The sequence below is a fragment of the Paraphaeosphaeria sporulosa genome (assembly GCF_001642045.1).
Source record: "Paraphaeosphaeria sporulosa strain AP3s5-JAC2a unplaced genomic scaffold CC84scaffold_1, whole genome shotgun sequence".
NCBI lineage: Eukaryota > Fungi > Ascomycota > Dothideomycetes > Pleosporales > Didymosphaeriaceae > Paraphaeosphaeria > Paraphaeosphaeria sporulosa.
Window position 1 is genome coordinate 5317932 of NW_017253360.1, and position 16182 is coordinate 5334113.

A 16182-nucleotide genomic window follows, 5' to 3' on the forward strand; every position below is an offset into this window, starting at 1 on the left:
TTGTGATACCCATCGCTAGAACGTTGTAGATGCGAGACCTTGATGACGAAGTCCCGCTCGTAGAAGGCCACTACGATCCGGAATTCGCATTCATACAATTGCCAGATTATACATATACATCTTTTTCAATGTCCGGTCTGCTCTACTACCTCAGCTAACGTGGTCATGAACGAGCTTCAAAGAAGGACCAGGAGGAGTTTATACAGAAATTTTCGTTAACCGAAAGGTCGTCTGAACCGTCAATGACACTGTATCTTGAGCCAACGCAAGCTTGCACTTAAGGCCGATTCTATAAATACTAGGGCCATTCTAGATGAGCCTGTGGGCGAGCTCGAGCGCTTTACCTTCTGGAGCTACTTTAGCATATGTAACCATGTTCAAGCCATTACCTTTGTTGTTAGGATAGCCGAGATGTGTAGCGCCTGCTCACAGCTAGGTGAATATTTGTTCGCTCTACGGTTCAGGTGTAGGGTCAGCTTATTGATGAGAACTTGGACATATGCCTTGCTTGTTTCCAGGCTGTAATACATAGTATTTTGGTGACACCAACGATACCATTACCAGCAGGATCAGCTCCAAGAGCCATGGAAACCCTAGATTGGTTAATATCGAAGCTGGAATCATGGGAGCTACTCGAAGTTCTGATGTACGCTTTACCAAGTTTGCTGGGCACTGCTTCCAGGAACTCTGACCATTCCAATGGCGACTAGGCCTCCGCCAATCCCTGGTACTTTTCTTAAAGAATACAACTAGCTGCCGTTAGTGTTGCCTGTATACGAGATCAGGAACTGGCATCGTAAGAAAAAAAAAAAAAAAGGAAGCAGTGCTGTTAAGCAGTGAAGGAAAAGGAAATTACAAATAGCGGGATTGGCTACAAGGTGAAAACGGAGAGACTCAAGAAAATCAGCCGTATATGTCAAGTAGAGCAAAAAGAAATGGTGATTGACGAGCTAGTTTTGTGACTTGGCCGTATGTGGCGATAATATTGCATTCCGTGTTCAACCTAGAACAGCCAATTAAGAGTGTGACATATGGGCGTTTAATGCAATCTGATCCAATTCTCGCCGAGCGCTGTTCATGGTCGCTCCGCTGTGGAAGACGTCGTCGAGGATCGTTTGTAGACAGCACGTAATCCTGCGGCTGCGGAGACGCGGCAGTATCAGAGCAGGTGCGTGCCGTTATACAGTCAATTAAGTTACCAATTCATCCAAATGCTACCCTGAATCATAAAATATCAAGCATGTATTACAGCCGCTCGGTCTACGATCGCCGCGCTCATTATTCGCGCCAGAACTTTCCGTCGTGTCGTTGTGCGGGCCTTTTGCGCATTACTATAACAAATTCACCGCGGTCCGCGATAATCAAGCAAAACCCATAACACACGGCCTAGATGTGTTCCACAAATCCTCTCAGACGCTCTGTCAAGAGCTCTGCACGTCTGACAGTCACGGAACTGGATCGAATAGATGGAGGCTAGTGAATTAGACATAGTGATAGTTCTCAATGACGGATCCGATGATTATTGAATGTGACCCTGATGTGCGGCTTGGAAGTGCAACATCAAAATCACGCCTTGTAATCGTTGGAATATTCATTATTGCGAATTTGCGTAAGCGAAGCTGCAAAGCGACGCTCTGGACATTGCGATGCCCAATAATAATGCGTAGTATCCCGCTGTTGATAATGAGGTCCTCCATGCCGTATCGCTGCAAACATAGGGGAAGGAAAGAAGCGCCTCAGAGGAAGGTCCAATATGTGTAGCATTGAAAGGGACTCCAACCCTAGTTTTCTTTGATGAATACGTTCGAGCAAAGGATCGGTCTTGAGACCGTAAACCAGACCATGGAGGATATCATGTTACTGAGAATAGGGTCGTTATAGCAAAGTTAATAACAGATACAGTGGGTGGTATATAGGACAGCACGCTAAGATCTGAGCCTTTGTGCCGAGCGTTCTTTCTGTGACTACTTTCGAGCATATAATGACTCTAAGAGAGCTTTGTGGGACTCAGATCCGTCGTTATGATCGGGTCTCATAACCTGTGTTGACCCCGCAAATTGATAGCCTTAGAAGAATTGCATAGTTTTTACTCGAACAATGACAGAGCTAATGGATATTGCCGCTGTACTCCTGGACACAACGCCAACGTTACCCTCTAGACTTTCGATGCGTCCGCCGGATTTGTTGACCACGCTTTGTTCCATCATTGGCTGGCTGCGCGGGGCCCTGAAGGGCGCATCTCTTGGCATGCGGGACAGCGCTTGCATCAAGATCAGTGGACGATAAGATAGATACGCGTGTTTGTGCTCAAGCCTTATCCAATAGCTATGAAATTACCGAAAGGTTCTGATAACTTCAATTTCAGGAACACCACGTTGGTGGCAAGCAATGCAAGACAAGCCCATATAGACCCTTTGTCCGTGGGCGTCCTTCCGCCCCTTGATAGTCAACCCTACAGGAGCAATGGTCGAATCTTCAAAGTCTCGGAATATGCGGGGTTGACTCATATTCTTTAGAGAGATAATTGTACAACATTAATAATCAGAGACGTGTTCCATTCGACATCTCTGTTGTACAAAGCAAAAAGTGACCTCACTCTTACATCGGCACTGTAACACGGGATGCGAGTATGATTATCCGGTGAAGTCTTCTATGGAGTCAGCGTCTTCTAGAAGCACTATTCTCCACTCACTGACGCTTGCTACTCCTGAATCTACTATCCTGAGCTATGCGTTCCCAGCCGTCGAGTTACTTGCCCCTAGAATATGGAGTCCTATATTGCGCAATCTTCCTGCTAAGCCTCATGTTTGTATCGAGAATGCACCGGATGATTCTACAAAGAAGGCAGACTATCCATACCACGAAGAACCCATCTGAATGCGCACAAATTATTTCGGGCAGCATCTTGAAGGGTGATACCAATCTCCTATCAAAATATGAGGCTAGGGCACAACCCAATCAACGTTTGCGTCCTGCCTTTGGGATCGATAACGCTTTCACGACGGATCACAGCGAACGACACAAAGAATACCGGAACAAGGTCGGCACAATGCTGAGGCCGGATTGGAATATGGTTGCAAGTGCCGCGAAAAGGCTAGCTAAGAATGAATGCCCTAAAAACCTTGTCAATTTGGTACAGTCTTTCGTATTAAAGATGACCATCAATGTCCTATTTCGACATGATTTTCCTTCACTGGACGACGAATCCATATCGTTAGTCGCCTCCGAAATCAACGATATCTGGATCGGCTCAAAATTACCCCGCCATATCGTGCCCTGGTCCAAGCAGGACAGACTCCACGATGCCCTGCGTCTCTTGGTTCCAAACCGGGATCCACTAGACCCGCAGAGGAACGCTATGAATTTTATCCTCCCGGCATTCGAAACAATGTGGCGGATAGTACTTCGCTGCTTCATAGAAGTTCGGTACAGAGGCGCAGAAGAAACAGAAGAGTGGATAGCTGCGTTGAAGTTATTTTTGGAGAACCCTACCGTGCGGCTGGAAGATTCTCATGAGGGGGCATCGGAGATCGAAAAGGCGATCTCAATCGTTCGTGAAGCACTTCGACTATATCCACCTACTCGCCATATCCATCGCCATTTTCGATTTGCGAGCGGCTCTTCAATTCTTGCTATCGCCGACATCGAAGGACTCCATCGGGACACAGCAATCTGGGGCTTTGATGCAGACTGCTTCAGACCGTCGCGCTGGGCAAACATGAGGCACGAACCAGAGCCTTTCAATGCTTGGATGCCATTTGGTAGCTCGCCATTCCTCTGTCCAGCGAAGCCTGATTTTGGTCCTAGAATGATTGGTATATTAGTGGCAGCCCTTGTTGATGCATTCTCCGACGTCCGGTACGAATTGAACGTCAGAGATCCACGCGGTCAAAAGGAATCGGCGAAATTCTACGGATTGCTGCGCTCCGACAGGGACTCGTATAAGGAATTGTTCCTGGAGAAAGTTGATCGTCGCTGTCGCTGAAGTCCTTCGCTCCGAGGTAATTGGCGAGCCAAATTGCGAACAAGCTGTCGACTGCTCGCGTCACTAGATGGCTCGACGCGACGAAAAAAAAACACGTTAGCCTAGAATCAAATATCGTTACGGCATAGATGTTGATCATAAAATCCGGGCTCTGCGCGAATTACCTCAACCATTCTTGGAAAACGTTTCACTCATTCTAAATTTGGCCTTGGGGTGTATACTGCGCTTTATCTTTCTGGTTGCTCATTCTTTATATAACAGGTGTTTACTCTTATCTCGCAATTGCACTCAATACCACCTCGATCTTAACATTTATATTACAAACATGACGTATACCTAGTGACTTATGGAATTCGAATTAAATACAGTCTATAGTGAAGTTTCCTAACACGTCCAACCATGGTGGAGGTATTATCGCGTCACTGGCGTTTGCCAAGCGTAAGGTGACGAGCTGAGACAACACCGGCAGGATAGACGGACCTTGAGCGAAGTTATAAGTTAAAACTTGGTCAACTGTTTACGGACTTCTCGTTCGCATGGTATTCGAATGGTCTGTGAGTTATTAATGAAACGGGTTTCAGACGCAACAATTGCGCTACCCAAATTACGATTGAAAGTAACTTCGTTATCGCCCGCGATTCTTGTCATCATCATCTCTCATATCATGAAGTAATTATACGGTTGAGCGAAGAGAATCTGGAATTGTTACAGTTACAGAGGGCCCTAAATATAACGAAATAGGTCCCGCCTCACTTAGCAAGATCGGCATCTTCTAATCCGCACCACTCTGCAATGAACAAAGCAATAGCCGTGGTAACCCGTTGAATGCTACTCACACTCACTCGCTCGTCAAAGCCATGTAAGCTTTCACCAATCGGTCCGTAGCAAAGCGCAGGTATCTTCTGGAACAGCGAGAAGATTCTTGTATCGAGGTATGCTGGCATGGTGATGCTTCCGAGATTGGAACCTGTTGCTTGTTTGTGTGCGGATCTCAAGACATCCTCGGCCAGGCTTCCAGGTTCCAGGACATAACCCTCTGCAAAGAAACCATTCCACGTGATTTTGGGCGGTGCATCACGGAGGAAGGAGTCTGTAGCAGCAACCTTTTGTATCGATTCTTCGATCTGGACTGCGACGTCTTCAGCTCGAACACCTGGGAACAGCGCAACGCGGCAGTCGATCTTGCACCAGGCTGGGACCGAACTCGCCCAGTCGCCACCCTCGATCATTGCTACATTAAGGTTGATTGGATGGTCGAGCTCTTCAAAATGCAACCGCCCCTTCTTTTGCTCGTTCATCTCTTTCTCGAGCTCTTTCAAACCTCCCACAATCTTCCATATTGACTCGATCGCATTCGATCCTTCAGTCGCTTTGAGAACGTGCACTGGCCGACCAGCCACCGCGATCTGGAACCAGATGACGCCCACGTTAGCGCGTACCAGTTGTTCATTTGTCGGCTCGGGGATCAGAACCGCATCCGCTGTGTAGCCCGCGATGTGAGTAGCCATTGTACCGTTTCCAGTCGATTCTTCCTCTGGAACGGACTCAATGATGACTTTCGAGGCCGGTCGCTTCCCGATACTGCGCAGCGCATCCAACGCAAACATATTAGCAACATTTCCGGCACGCATATCAGCGCCGCCACGCCCATAGAGCCAGTCTCCCTCCACGATACCAGAGTACGGGTCGTGCGTCCAGAGTTCTTCCGGCCCTGTTGGCACGACATCGATATGTCCATTCAATATCAAGCTCTTTCCGCCGCTTGTTGATGACTTTGGCTCTAGCACGCCGATTACGACTGGTGCCTTTGAATGTTTTGCGCTGACCTTTCCGGCTCCTGGCTGTTTTGATAACGAATCTGGGTCCATGTTGAGCTTGGTAGTCGCGTAGCCCCGAGAAGTATACTGGTTATAGATCTCGTCTTGGATGGCTGATTCCTCTCCACGCTGGCCGCCATATTGAATTACTTTTTGGATGAACGCGAGCTCCTTATCGAAGTTCTTTGCGACTGCATCAGTTATGGATGCGGTGAGTTCTGGAGATAGTGGCATGCTATTGACCTGGAAATCCACTGGAAAAGAACCTATAGTGTTTTTAAAGATTGCTGGAAATACAGGGAATTTTAAAGAGATGGAGTGCAATGCTCATGGATTGAAGTAGAGTATTTATCGGGGAAGAGCCCCCACTTACAGGTGTTACCGTTTGCGGCAGGTACAGCCGAACTTACCTAGGTAGCGTTAGGTTCATGGAGCGGGGTAATCGTGTACTTGCAGGCGTCGAACACTCGCACTCACCCCTCACCACACCACTCATCATTCTCATCATCTCTGTCACTGACTGCAGCCATAAAATGATGCGTTGTTTTTCGAAGTATTTTCCTCGTATATCTCTCACCGCACTTGTAGTCCAGGCCAGGTGCCTTTCACAGCACCTGAGTATTATCTTGGTGCCGTTGAGACTCCACATGATCCTGGTTAACCATCTATCTCCGCACAAGTTGCTACATGATTTATAGATCTTCAATATTGAGAGGACTCCGTATCCACAAAAATCGCTGAGTAACCAGCTCTTCGGACCTCTGTTGAAACAGATATACGATATTTGCTGGACGACAGCACTTTCCCAGATGCCTTTACTTTCTTTTTAGAATTGTCTAGTCTTGAGATACTCTTCGTACTTGACACTTATTGACCGGCATTGAACTCGTACGATATTGATTCAAGATTCCTCCTACGTTTGACAATCGAGCAGCTCAACGATAAGAAGATAAGCAGTCAACAGGGGTGGATAGATTGACACTGCAGGCAGATTGCAACCGTAGCTTCGACTATGCTAACATCGCCAAGTCTAGCACTATCTAGTTTCCTCTTCTGCGAACGATCATCGTGGTATACCTTGATTTTAGAAGAATATGTTGTTGATATAGCAAGCGACTAAGATTGAGCGAAGGAACAGCGGGGTAAAGCCATTCCGAGCTTCGGTATACCTTGAACGTCATCGGTATATATCCCGAAGACTGTCTCACAGATAGACTGTGTCGACGCGATCCAGTTGCTGACCTCGGTAACCCACTCATAATGACGGGCTTAGCTTCACTCACTGCACAACTATATGCTATCATCGCCTCATTTGCGACGATCTCCCAAGTATCCTGCAACCCAGCAACCATCTCCCACCTCAGGCGCGACTCCTCCGCATGTCGTCTCCCCTCGACCCCAGATGTCTATCTCAGCATCGGCCACGGCTTCCCAGAATACCTGAGCTGCGTCTCCAGCACCGGAACCATGCGCGCATTTATGATCTTCGTCGACTTCGCTGACCAGCCCGCCGGCAACGACACCACTGCCGGCCTCTATGACTTTTTCTTCCCAAACGCGAGCACCTGGTACGGAACCTCTTCGTTCGGCAAGCTCTCCATCGACGCCAAAGCCGACACCTCGCAGTTCCACCGCATGCCCCGGACCACAAGCGACTACGCCTGGAACCGCGGCATCACCTACGAGCAGCACGAGGCCTACATCCAGGACGCGCTCGCATCGTATGTGGATGCTACAGGCGAAGATCCGGCGCCGGTCGATGTTTTGTACGTTGTCGCGACACGCAATGCGCCGAATATCACGTACTCTCCGACTTTCATGGGAAACGTGACGACGCGCGACGGTGCGTTTGTCGCGAAGAAAGCAGTTACCGTAGGCTATGACGCGTACAAGACATGGGGCTTCAAACTCATCAACCATGAGACGGGACACGTAATGTGTCTCGCAGATCTGTACCCCGCGTCTGGCGCGGTAGGGTTGTACGTGGGTGGCTTCAGCATCATGGGGAACATCAACGCTGTGTATCCCGAGTACTTTGCGTGGGACAAGTGGCGGCTTGGGTGGTTGGAGAATGCGCAGATCGAATGTCTGACGTACGAGAGGGCGAGTACATCGTTCCACACGATCTACCCGGTTGAAACACAAGGCACGGAGATCAAATTAGTAGTGTTGAAGAGGAACGAGACACAAGCAATGGTTCTGGAGGTCCGGTCGAGTGGTGGTGTCGACAATAAGGGCGCAGAGCCTGGCGTTGTGGTGTACACTATCGACACAATGGTAGAGACACTGCAAGGGCCGATACGGGTATTGCACAATGGCACGCTGGGCGTAGGAAGCGAACTGGCGGTCATCGACTGGAGTCTGACGCTGTCCGTTGAAAAGAAAGATGACGACGCGTACACGGTCAGAATAGCGACCGCAGCTGGAAATACGACAACCAGCTCTGTACATGGAGCTTCGGCGCAGGCGAATCTGCCCCTCCTCAGCTCCTAGCTCACCACCGCTTTTCCTTGCGTTCCCTCATCTCATCTCATCTCATCTCATGACCCAATCTACAATATCAAAAACATCATCATCCCTCCAGACCACATCTCTCGCCGATAAGAACACTCCGAAGCTTCGTACACCGTCTCTTATTAGAGAATCAGTTGCGAGTGTGCTTGTAAGAGCTTAATTCAGAGCATCCCACAAGCAGAAGCGGGAGATGCGAGAAGCTGGGCCAGTGAGTAGTTCGCCACGTGAGCGACCGCTCTGCCCTATACCCATAGTAGCAACAGTTCGATTGCGTCGGATCTTTTGTCGATCCGAAGGCATCGTGTAGTCTCACGGCTCGTCAGATACACCCTAGACCCAGAAAACAAGCTTTACGTACCATGTGCACACTGCCAAAAGCAGGGCCCACGCAATCCAACTTCCTCACATACTGCAACCACAACTTCACCGCCCGCTCACACGAGATACTCGGACCAATGCCCCCGAGATATATACAAGTGCATCTCCTCCTCCGTCCACCATTTCCCCGCCCCGAGTCACCCTATCTTCTCCGTCCACTGCGCATCCGCCCTATCTCCCCCATCCGGCCGCCGCAAGTCATCCACCCGCGGCACCCTCTGCTCTGCCCACTCCGCAAACGCAAACGTCACCAGGATTTTCCCCTCGGAGTACCCTTTGCCGTCGTGCACCGAGCACCACAGCCGCGCCGACTCGACAGGCCACCCCGTCACGGGGTCCAGCACGCTCTCTTCAATCGCGATGACGCGCTCCGCCACTGCGATGTGCGTGTCAACATCCCAAAGGCCTTCGCGTGGGGGGTTCGTCTTGAGAAGGGCGACGGCTTCGCGGCGAATCAGGGGGTGGCGGCAGCGGGTAGCGACGTAGTGCAGGGGCGGGACGACGGAGATTTCGAAGGTGAAGTGTGCGCCTTGAAGGGATTTAGCATGCGTTCACGCTCTGCCTGTGTAAGATCAACTTACCAGCCTTCGTGTCCCTCGCGCCGGCGGCTTTCGCTGCGCTCGCAAACTTCCTCGACAGGCCCCGTCGCGTGCCTGAAGACACGGGCAGAGGCGGCGTCGCAATGCCCATCGAGTCCAGCACGATTTTCGCGTTGTGGTTGATCGCCTTGAAGTAGTCGATGTGCGCGTCGAAGTTCGACTGCCGCAGACTCATCGAGCAGTCAATCAGAATATACGTAGAATAGTACCCCAGCTTCAGCGACGCGGCCATGATCTCCTCCTCATGCGTCAAGAACGCGGCCTGCTCCAGCTTCTGCAGTGCTCTGAACCACGCGTGGTGCGCGTCGAGCAGCTGCGACTGCCGCGCGAAATCTTCGGCGGTGAGCGGCGCCTTGATGAAGATTCTGGTGGCCATTTTGCGGGCGAAGAGGGCGGAGGCGTTGCGGAGCTGGAAGCTGGACATTTGCAGTTCGTGGAAGGTGGAGAAGGGGACGTCGTAGGCAGACGGGTCGGGAGTGGGGATTTCGAAGAGATCTTCGATCGGAGCGCCGAAGAGCATTGCGGGAGTGATGTTGCGCATGAACATGGGTATGAGGGTGTCATGGAGAAGGCCGTTTGAGGCAGCGATACTGACTGTGTCGGACTTTGATGGAGTTGGTGGTGGTGTACGTGGACGGAGACCTTGTGCAGATAGTCAGCTTTCTGGAGGGGTCGTTCTGCAATTACGTACCGTGAGTGCGTATGGTAGGTAGCTCGGACAGTATTCTAAGCCCGCTGTGGAGATGAGTGAACGCAGGCAAGAAGTTTCCTCGGATGAACTCGATGCAGACGAACATTAAACACGCCACAAGACCGACCTCTATGGTGCATGACTTTTCGGCCAATCGTGCAACGAGCGACCCAACAGCCTTGCCGTAGTACCGATGTAAGGTTTGGTCTTGTTGCTTCAGTCTCGCGTGAGCATGTTTTAAGTTTCCTGGCTCCGTTTTCGCAAGATAGCTCAGGGCAACCAGCGCGTGACGAATGCATGGTTCTGAGCGAGCCATTTGAAGCACCGTTCGAGACCAGAAGCCATTGTCAAAGCGATTGGAAAGGGTTCTTATGGCACAGTGATAGTAGAAATCAAGGTATGGTAGACCTTCTTCGGGCCACGATTGAGTCACCCGCTGCGTGTCGTGAGCGACACGTATCAAGAACAAGATGAAAACTTACAGCATCTTGGAGAGGGGAAGCTACGCCAGGCGGCAAGCGTTTCGGCTGCTTTGCTCCACTTTCTACATAGCCATCGCACACACGTTTGGTGCTAGTACACCTTCCAAAGTCAGTCAGGGTTCACAGCACCGTGCAGCATCGAGGAAGCTCTCGCTTATCGAAAAGGCCGATGGAAGCACAGCCCGAACATAACGAACAATCGTCTACCTGAGACACGCCGGCTTTTTCTCATCGCACTTGATGCGCCGAGATCTATTCCAAGTTAGTCATCCTCAGACCCATGAGTTCAGCCAAAAGAGCAGCATTGTCAACATACTTGCAGGTCAAGCAACCAGTCTTGACTTTGGACCCATACCTCCGGGTCCTCTTCAAGCTTTGGAATTCTAGGATCAGAGTCTGGGGCGGCATCGTCTTCAGACCGCTCCCGGAAGATGTGGATCCACGAGAACCGGCGCTATGGCAACGAACGTAGAGACGCTTCTACGCAGTAGGGTGTTGCCTTGGTGGGAACTACAGCACAGTGATAGGCCAATCGGTATTCTCAGACCGGTTAGATTCCGTGAACTTCGTATGATACTGGATGCAGGAGGGTGCTTGGGACTGAGGAGTACGATGTTTTCGCAGGGAAACACTGCTCTCCTTGAGCTCGTTGAGCAGCTAATCCGTATTTGGGCTAGACATTACGTGCGCAAAATTCTGGCCATTGACGTGTCGAGAATATGGGGTTTTGGCGAAGCTGATTTGCTGGAGATTAGCGTAGAATCCTCCAAGGGCCTTCGTACATTTCCTGTTTCGGATTCGCGTGTGGCGGCTAGGGAATACTATCTTTCCCGCTTTGTGAGCAAAGTAAGGAGACATCTGGTAATGAGGTTTTACAACTTGTAAGCTAGGCTAGATGCAGAAATGTACGACTACTGTCATTCAGCTAGGGATTACACATGTAGAAATGTGCGAATTAGCTAGCCGTTTCGAGCAGGCTGTACCTGGGTGAACCAGCTTCCCAGGGGCGGAAGCGTACTTGTGAACGATGAGCCCAAAAAATGGCAACATTCCAACGCATCAGTGTATTACTGCACATAGAATGCCGCCTTCTGTTCTCCTCTCAAGACGAATGTTGAATGGATTCAACCATTTGAATACTCGAGCGATTCCGGAAACTATCTCAAACTAGATCAGGAATTGGCTGTTGTTGTCAAACATCAAATACATCCTCGATCCTCTCCCCATACTGTTGTCCAGAGGTGTCTTCTTCTCGCACCAGCACATGACAATCCACCCAGCTGACTCTGCCCCAGAACAACCACAATGCCTTCTCCGACCGAACCCCACACCATCCTCAGTCCCATATCCAAACGCGACCGAGCGGACAACATGGGCTATGCGATCCCGCCCAACGCCATCGTGCTCCTCGTGCTCCTGGGCACGGGCTTCGTCATTGCGATGCTCTACGGCATGGACCGCATGACTGGGTTCCGAGGCCGAGAAGTGCCTGCGCCGCGACCTTTGAGCGCTGAACAGGCGGCGTACATGGCGGAGGTTAGGAGAAGAAATGCGATGATGCTGTGGGAGGAGGCGGAGAGAGGAAGGGGGAAGGGAAGGCGTGCCGAGAAGCAGAACTTGCAAAGTTCTTCTACTGCAGAGACAGAAAGCTAAATCAATTGATGCCTTCGACACCTGCTGATCGGCCTGATCAGTGCAGGGCGGCGTGGAGCAAGTAGTGGAAGGTTCGTCGCGGATGCTGCGGCCGTGCTGACGGTGCTCTTTAGTGGAAAACTACCTCGACGCAATCTTTGGACAATGATTCGATAACAGGCATATTGCCAAAATCCATTAGAGGTGTGCATGTTGTGATGCCCAGGTTTAGCGTGGCGTGGCGGGGTCAGGACTTGGACCCCGCCGTGTGGCTGAAGCACCGCCGCCGCACTGACTGTGACGTTGTACCTCTTTCCAAAAAGTGCAACTGCGCGCTGACTCTGAAATACGCGCTTCCGCCCTTTCTTCATCAATCGCTGGAACCCCGGTAAGAGGCGCCCTTGTTTGTCGTGTTTGCTGCATGAGTCACCCCACACGCCTTCCGTCCCCTGGTGTGCCTCGTTGCTGCCTGAATGGCGGCTTGCTTTAAACTCGGCGAACTCTTTTCTGTTTGTTCACGCCCGCCCGCAGCCCGCTTACTCGCAACCCCACAGCTAGCCCAGCGCCTCACCACCGCCATAACAAATCTGTGGCCGGCCCGAGTGCGCTCCCCAGTCCTCACCACCGCCATCATGGCGCACCGCGAGACGGCGCCCTACGTGCCGCAGGACCACAAGGAGGTCACGCAGCTGATCCACGCGCTCGAGGGCCACAAGGGCAGGACGTCGAAACAGAGCGGCTTTTCGGTGCGGAAACACACGTTTCCCCTGCCCAATGGCCGCTCCGTCGACTCGTGGAAGATGAACGACTGGGACTACAAGAAGGAGCACCTGCCCACGTATGCACGCGGCCTCTTCACGTACAAAACACTGGACGGAAGGGATGAGATTGCCGTGCGCGGATACGACAAGTTCTTCAACCACGGCGAAGTGCGCAAGACGGAGTGGAGGAATGTCGAGCAGCAGACGCGCGGGCCCTACGAGCTCAGCGTCAAGGAGAACGGCTGCATCATCTTCATCTCGGGGCTCGACGACGGCACGCTGCTGGTATGCAGCAAGCACTCGACCGGTGCACGCGGCGACGTCGAGCTCAGCCATGCCTGCGCTGGCGAGCGGTGGGCCGAGAAGCACCTGGCGACGGTCGGCAAGACGAAGAAGGATCTGGCACTGAAGCTGCGCGAGATGAACGCCACGCTGGTCGCCGAGCTCTGCGATGACGACTTTGAAGAGCATGTCCTGGCATATACCCCCGAGCAGGCTGGCCTGTACGTCCACGGCATCAACCTCAACCTCCCGCACTTTGTCACCTACCCAGGCCCGCTGGTCGACAGGTTCGCAGACGAGTGGGGCATGAAGAAGGTCCAGTATGTCATGGAGGATGACATAGCCAAGGTTCAGAAGTTTCTGGACAAGATCGCCGAGACGGGCAACTACAACGGGCGTGATACCGAAGGCTTCGTCATCCGGTGCCAGTCGCGAGACTCTGACAACGCGCCCTGGGAAGACTGGTTTTTCAAGTACAAGTTCGAGGAGCCGTATCTGATGTACCGCCAGTGGAGGGAGTGCACCAGAGCCATCATTGCTGGCAAGCCCCCGCGCTACAAGAAACACCAGGCCATCACCAAGGAGTACCTCGAATACGCCCGCAAGCAGTTTCTTCAGAATCCCGGTCTGGCCAAGCGGTACAACATGAACCACGGAATCATAAAATTGCGCGACGACTTCCTGCGCGAGCGGGGCACGACGGGGGCCGAGATTATTCGCCAGGAGCTTCAAAATGGGCATGTTGAGAACCAGCAGGTCAAGAACAGTGTTGTACTCGTTCCTATTGCTACCATCGGATGTGGAAAGACGACACTAGCGTTGGCTCTGGTGAAGCTTTTCGGCTGGGGCCACTTCCAGAACGACAACGTGAAGGCGAAGAAGGGTCGTGGTCAGGTCTTTGCTGATACCATTTCCTCCATGCTCGTTACCAGCCCGGTTGTCATCGCCGATCGCAACAACCACCAAAAACGCGAGCGTGACCAGCTCATCAACGACGTCCTCAAGACTGCAAAGGATGCTCGCTTCGTCGCACTGCACTACGTACACGACCGCAGCAACTACGATGACATCCGGAGAGCAACGCGGGGTCGCGTTCTCGCCCGCGGTGACAACCACCAGACCATCCAGGCGGGCTCCAAGGGGCAGGACGAAATCATCGAGATCATGGAGGGCTTTATGCACCGCTTCCAGCCTGCTGACCCTTCCGAGGCTCCCGACGAGAACTTCGACCTCATCATCAACCTCGACCCCGTGGTCGATTCGCGCGAGAATCTCGAGGTCATTATCAGCCAGCTATATGAGACGTATCCCGCCCTTTTCGAAGGCCGAAATATGCCTACCAACGCGGACATGGACGACGCGATACATTGGGCGATGCACGAGTACCAGCCGGACTTCAAGATGGACCTCTCCCGCGGCGGCGGCAACGCCAACAACAACAACCGCAACCAGAACCAGAATCAGAAATCCCAGAAACAGCAGCCAGTGGCCGCAAAGAAGCAGCCCAAGATGGAGTACTTCTCCGTGCGTCTTCCCACCCAGCGCATCAACTCCATCCTTGATGCCCTCTTCCACAACGCAGACCCCCAGACGGCGCGGCTATACCGCCACCTCCAGCAGACCCGCCGTGTGCAGGGCGAGTTCCATGTCACCCTGATGCACCGCGCGTCTGCGGCGGATAACCAGGCGTACTGGGACAAGCTGACCCAGCTGCACTCGTCCGTCGCGCAGGCCGACGCTAGCAACTGGGAACCCGAACTCGGCAAGTGCGGCGTGCAGATGGAGCGTCTCGTCTTCGACGACCGCATCATGTGCTTCGTTGTGCGGTTGAACGGGGCAGCGGCGGTGGGGGGCGAGGAGGTGGCATTCGAGACCGTGAATCCCGTTGCGCATGTTACGGTTGGCACGGCGAGCGCAGATATCAAGCCCAAGGAGAGCAACGACTTGCTACAGCGATGGCTGAACGAGGGGTCTGGGGGGGAGACGGGGATCCACGAACTCAGTGTCAAGGGCGGCGTCGTGCTCGATGGAAGCGTGAGGGGTGTGCTAGGGAGGATGCGGTGAGATGCCGAGAAGCACATACTGCCCTCTTGCAAATTATTTGCGTGCCCGTTGCTAAAGCTTGCATCGTACAGGTGGGGTGGTAAGTGACGACGTCCTCGGGGCCTTCCAGTGTCACGGCGGGTGGATCTCTGGTTGGGAATGGGTGGGGAAGTGGAGGCTTGATGTGGGTAGCGTGTGCATTGCGCGGCGTTGAACGGATTACGGCAGGAAATGGTTTGGGAAAGCAGTGCTTGAAAAAGGGAGATTGGACGTATGGAGGATATGCGCACGAGAATTATCTTCTCAGCTCCAAATATCCTATCCCAACTCTACAGCATAGAGAACTGCATATCTTCGCGAAGAAGGACCACTCAGAACACTGCTCATGCACGAAACAGTGCAGACCAACCTCTGTCCTGGTATGGGTGTAGTGAGCAGGCGTAAGTGGTAATGCTGACATATTCATCACATCACGGGAACAACTCGGTGGCTCGATAACAAAAAGTGTGTTTGTTAACCTTTTTCTACCCGTCTCTACCCTCGATTCTTCCTTGGGTTATTTTTATCTTCGATGCTATGCTTAGTTTTCGACACCGAGGCGTGCCTCACGCGTGTCTCACGCCTCCAGCTCCCAGGCCGGCCAAATCCGCGTCACATCTATTCCTTGGCCTGGGGCAGCTCAGCCGCACGGATGTGGAGGAATTCGCGCGCCTTGGTGGTGAGGCCGAGGGACCGCTTCGCGCCCGTGAGACTGCTGTCATTAGTGGCAGTGCCGACGAGTCAGGTAAGAGATGGACTGTACGGTGGGCATTCGGGATTGAAAGAGCCTGGCACGCAGGACCTAGCTGTGGCGATGGCGGCGAAGGCGCAGAGGAGGATGGGGGTGAAGAACTTCATTTTTGCGGAGGGATCGAGGTCGGGTTGGGGAGACTGCGCGAAGTGATTGTGGATGGGGATGGGGGGGACAGAGTACCCTTTATATGTACTCTGGTGGCAGC

At 52.4% G+C, this 16182-nt stretch overlaps 6 protein-coding genes across 6 annotated transcripts; 4 read left to right on the top strand and 2 right to left on the bottom strand.

Moving 5' to 3' along the window:
- Positions 1 to 2827: 2827 nt before the first annotated feature.
- Positions 2828 to 4258, top strand: CC84DRAFT_1136526 (uncharacterized protein; the record flags this gene model as incomplete). The annotated part of the gene is made up of 1 exon (XM_018176105.1): positions 2828 to 4258. One exon carries the CDS (start codon positions 2828 to 2830, stop codon positions 3983 to 3985), a length of 1158 nt encoding a protein of 385 aa, XP_018043524.1. The 3' UTR covers positions 3986 to 4258.
- A 410-nt stretch (positions 4259 to 4668) lies between these two features.
- CC84DRAFT_1193094 (acetylornithine deacetylase) lies at positions 4669 to 6124 on the bottom strand. Its single transcript, XM_018181273.1, has one exon. It carries the CDS (start codon positions 6034 to 6036, stop codon positions 4735 to 4737), a length of 1302 nt encoding a protein of 433 aa, XP_018043525.1. The 5' UTR covers positions 6037 to 6124; the 3' UTR covers positions 4669 to 4734.
- A 1058-nt stretch (positions 6125 to 7182) lies between these two features.
- CC84DRAFT_1075152 (M6 metalloprotease) lies at positions 7183 to 8112 on the top strand (the record flags this gene model as incomplete). Its single annotated transcript, XM_018173707.1, has 1 exon — positions 7183 to 8112. A coding segment is annotated over one exon (930 nt), but the record flags the coding sequence as incomplete, so codon positions are not given.
- Positions 8113 to 8425: 313 nt separating this feature from the next.
- Positions 8426 to 11065, bottom strand: CC84DRAFT_1193095 (uncharacterized protein). The gene is made up of 7 exons (XM_018181274.1): positions 10783 to 11065; positions 10674 to 10718; positions 10467 to 10566; positions 9985 to 10420; positions 9276 to 9935; positions 8675 to 9223; positions 8426 to 8624 (listed from the first exon to the last, which is right to left on the bottom strand). Exons 1-6 carry the CDS (start codon positions 10872 to 10874, stop codon positions 8832 to 8834), a joined length of 1725 nt encoding a protein of 574 aa, XP_018043527.1. The 5' UTR covers positions 10875 to 11065; the 3' UTR covers positions 8426 to 8624; positions 8675 to 8831.
- Positions 11066 to 11639: 574 nt separating this feature from the next.
- CC84DRAFT_1160372 (uncharacterized protein) lies at positions 11640 to 12303 on the top strand. Its single transcript, XM_018177482.1, has one exon. It carries the CDS (start codon positions 11772 to 11774, stop codon positions 12117 to 12119), a length of 348 nt encoding a protein of 115 aa, XP_018043528.1. The 5' UTR covers positions 11640 to 11771; the 3' UTR covers positions 12120 to 12303.
- A 427-nt stretch (positions 12304 to 12730) lies between these two features.
- On the top strand, positions 12731 to 15205 carry CC84DRAFT_1078089 (tRNA ligase; the record flags this gene model as incomplete). The annotated part of the gene is made up of 1 exon (XM_018173784.1): positions 12731 to 15205. The coding sequence occupies one exon, from the start codon at positions 12731 to 12733 to the stop codon at positions 15203 to 15205; it is 2475 nt and encodes an 824-aa protein (XP_018043529.1).
- Between the last annotated feature and the right edge of the window lie 977 nt (positions 15206 to 16182).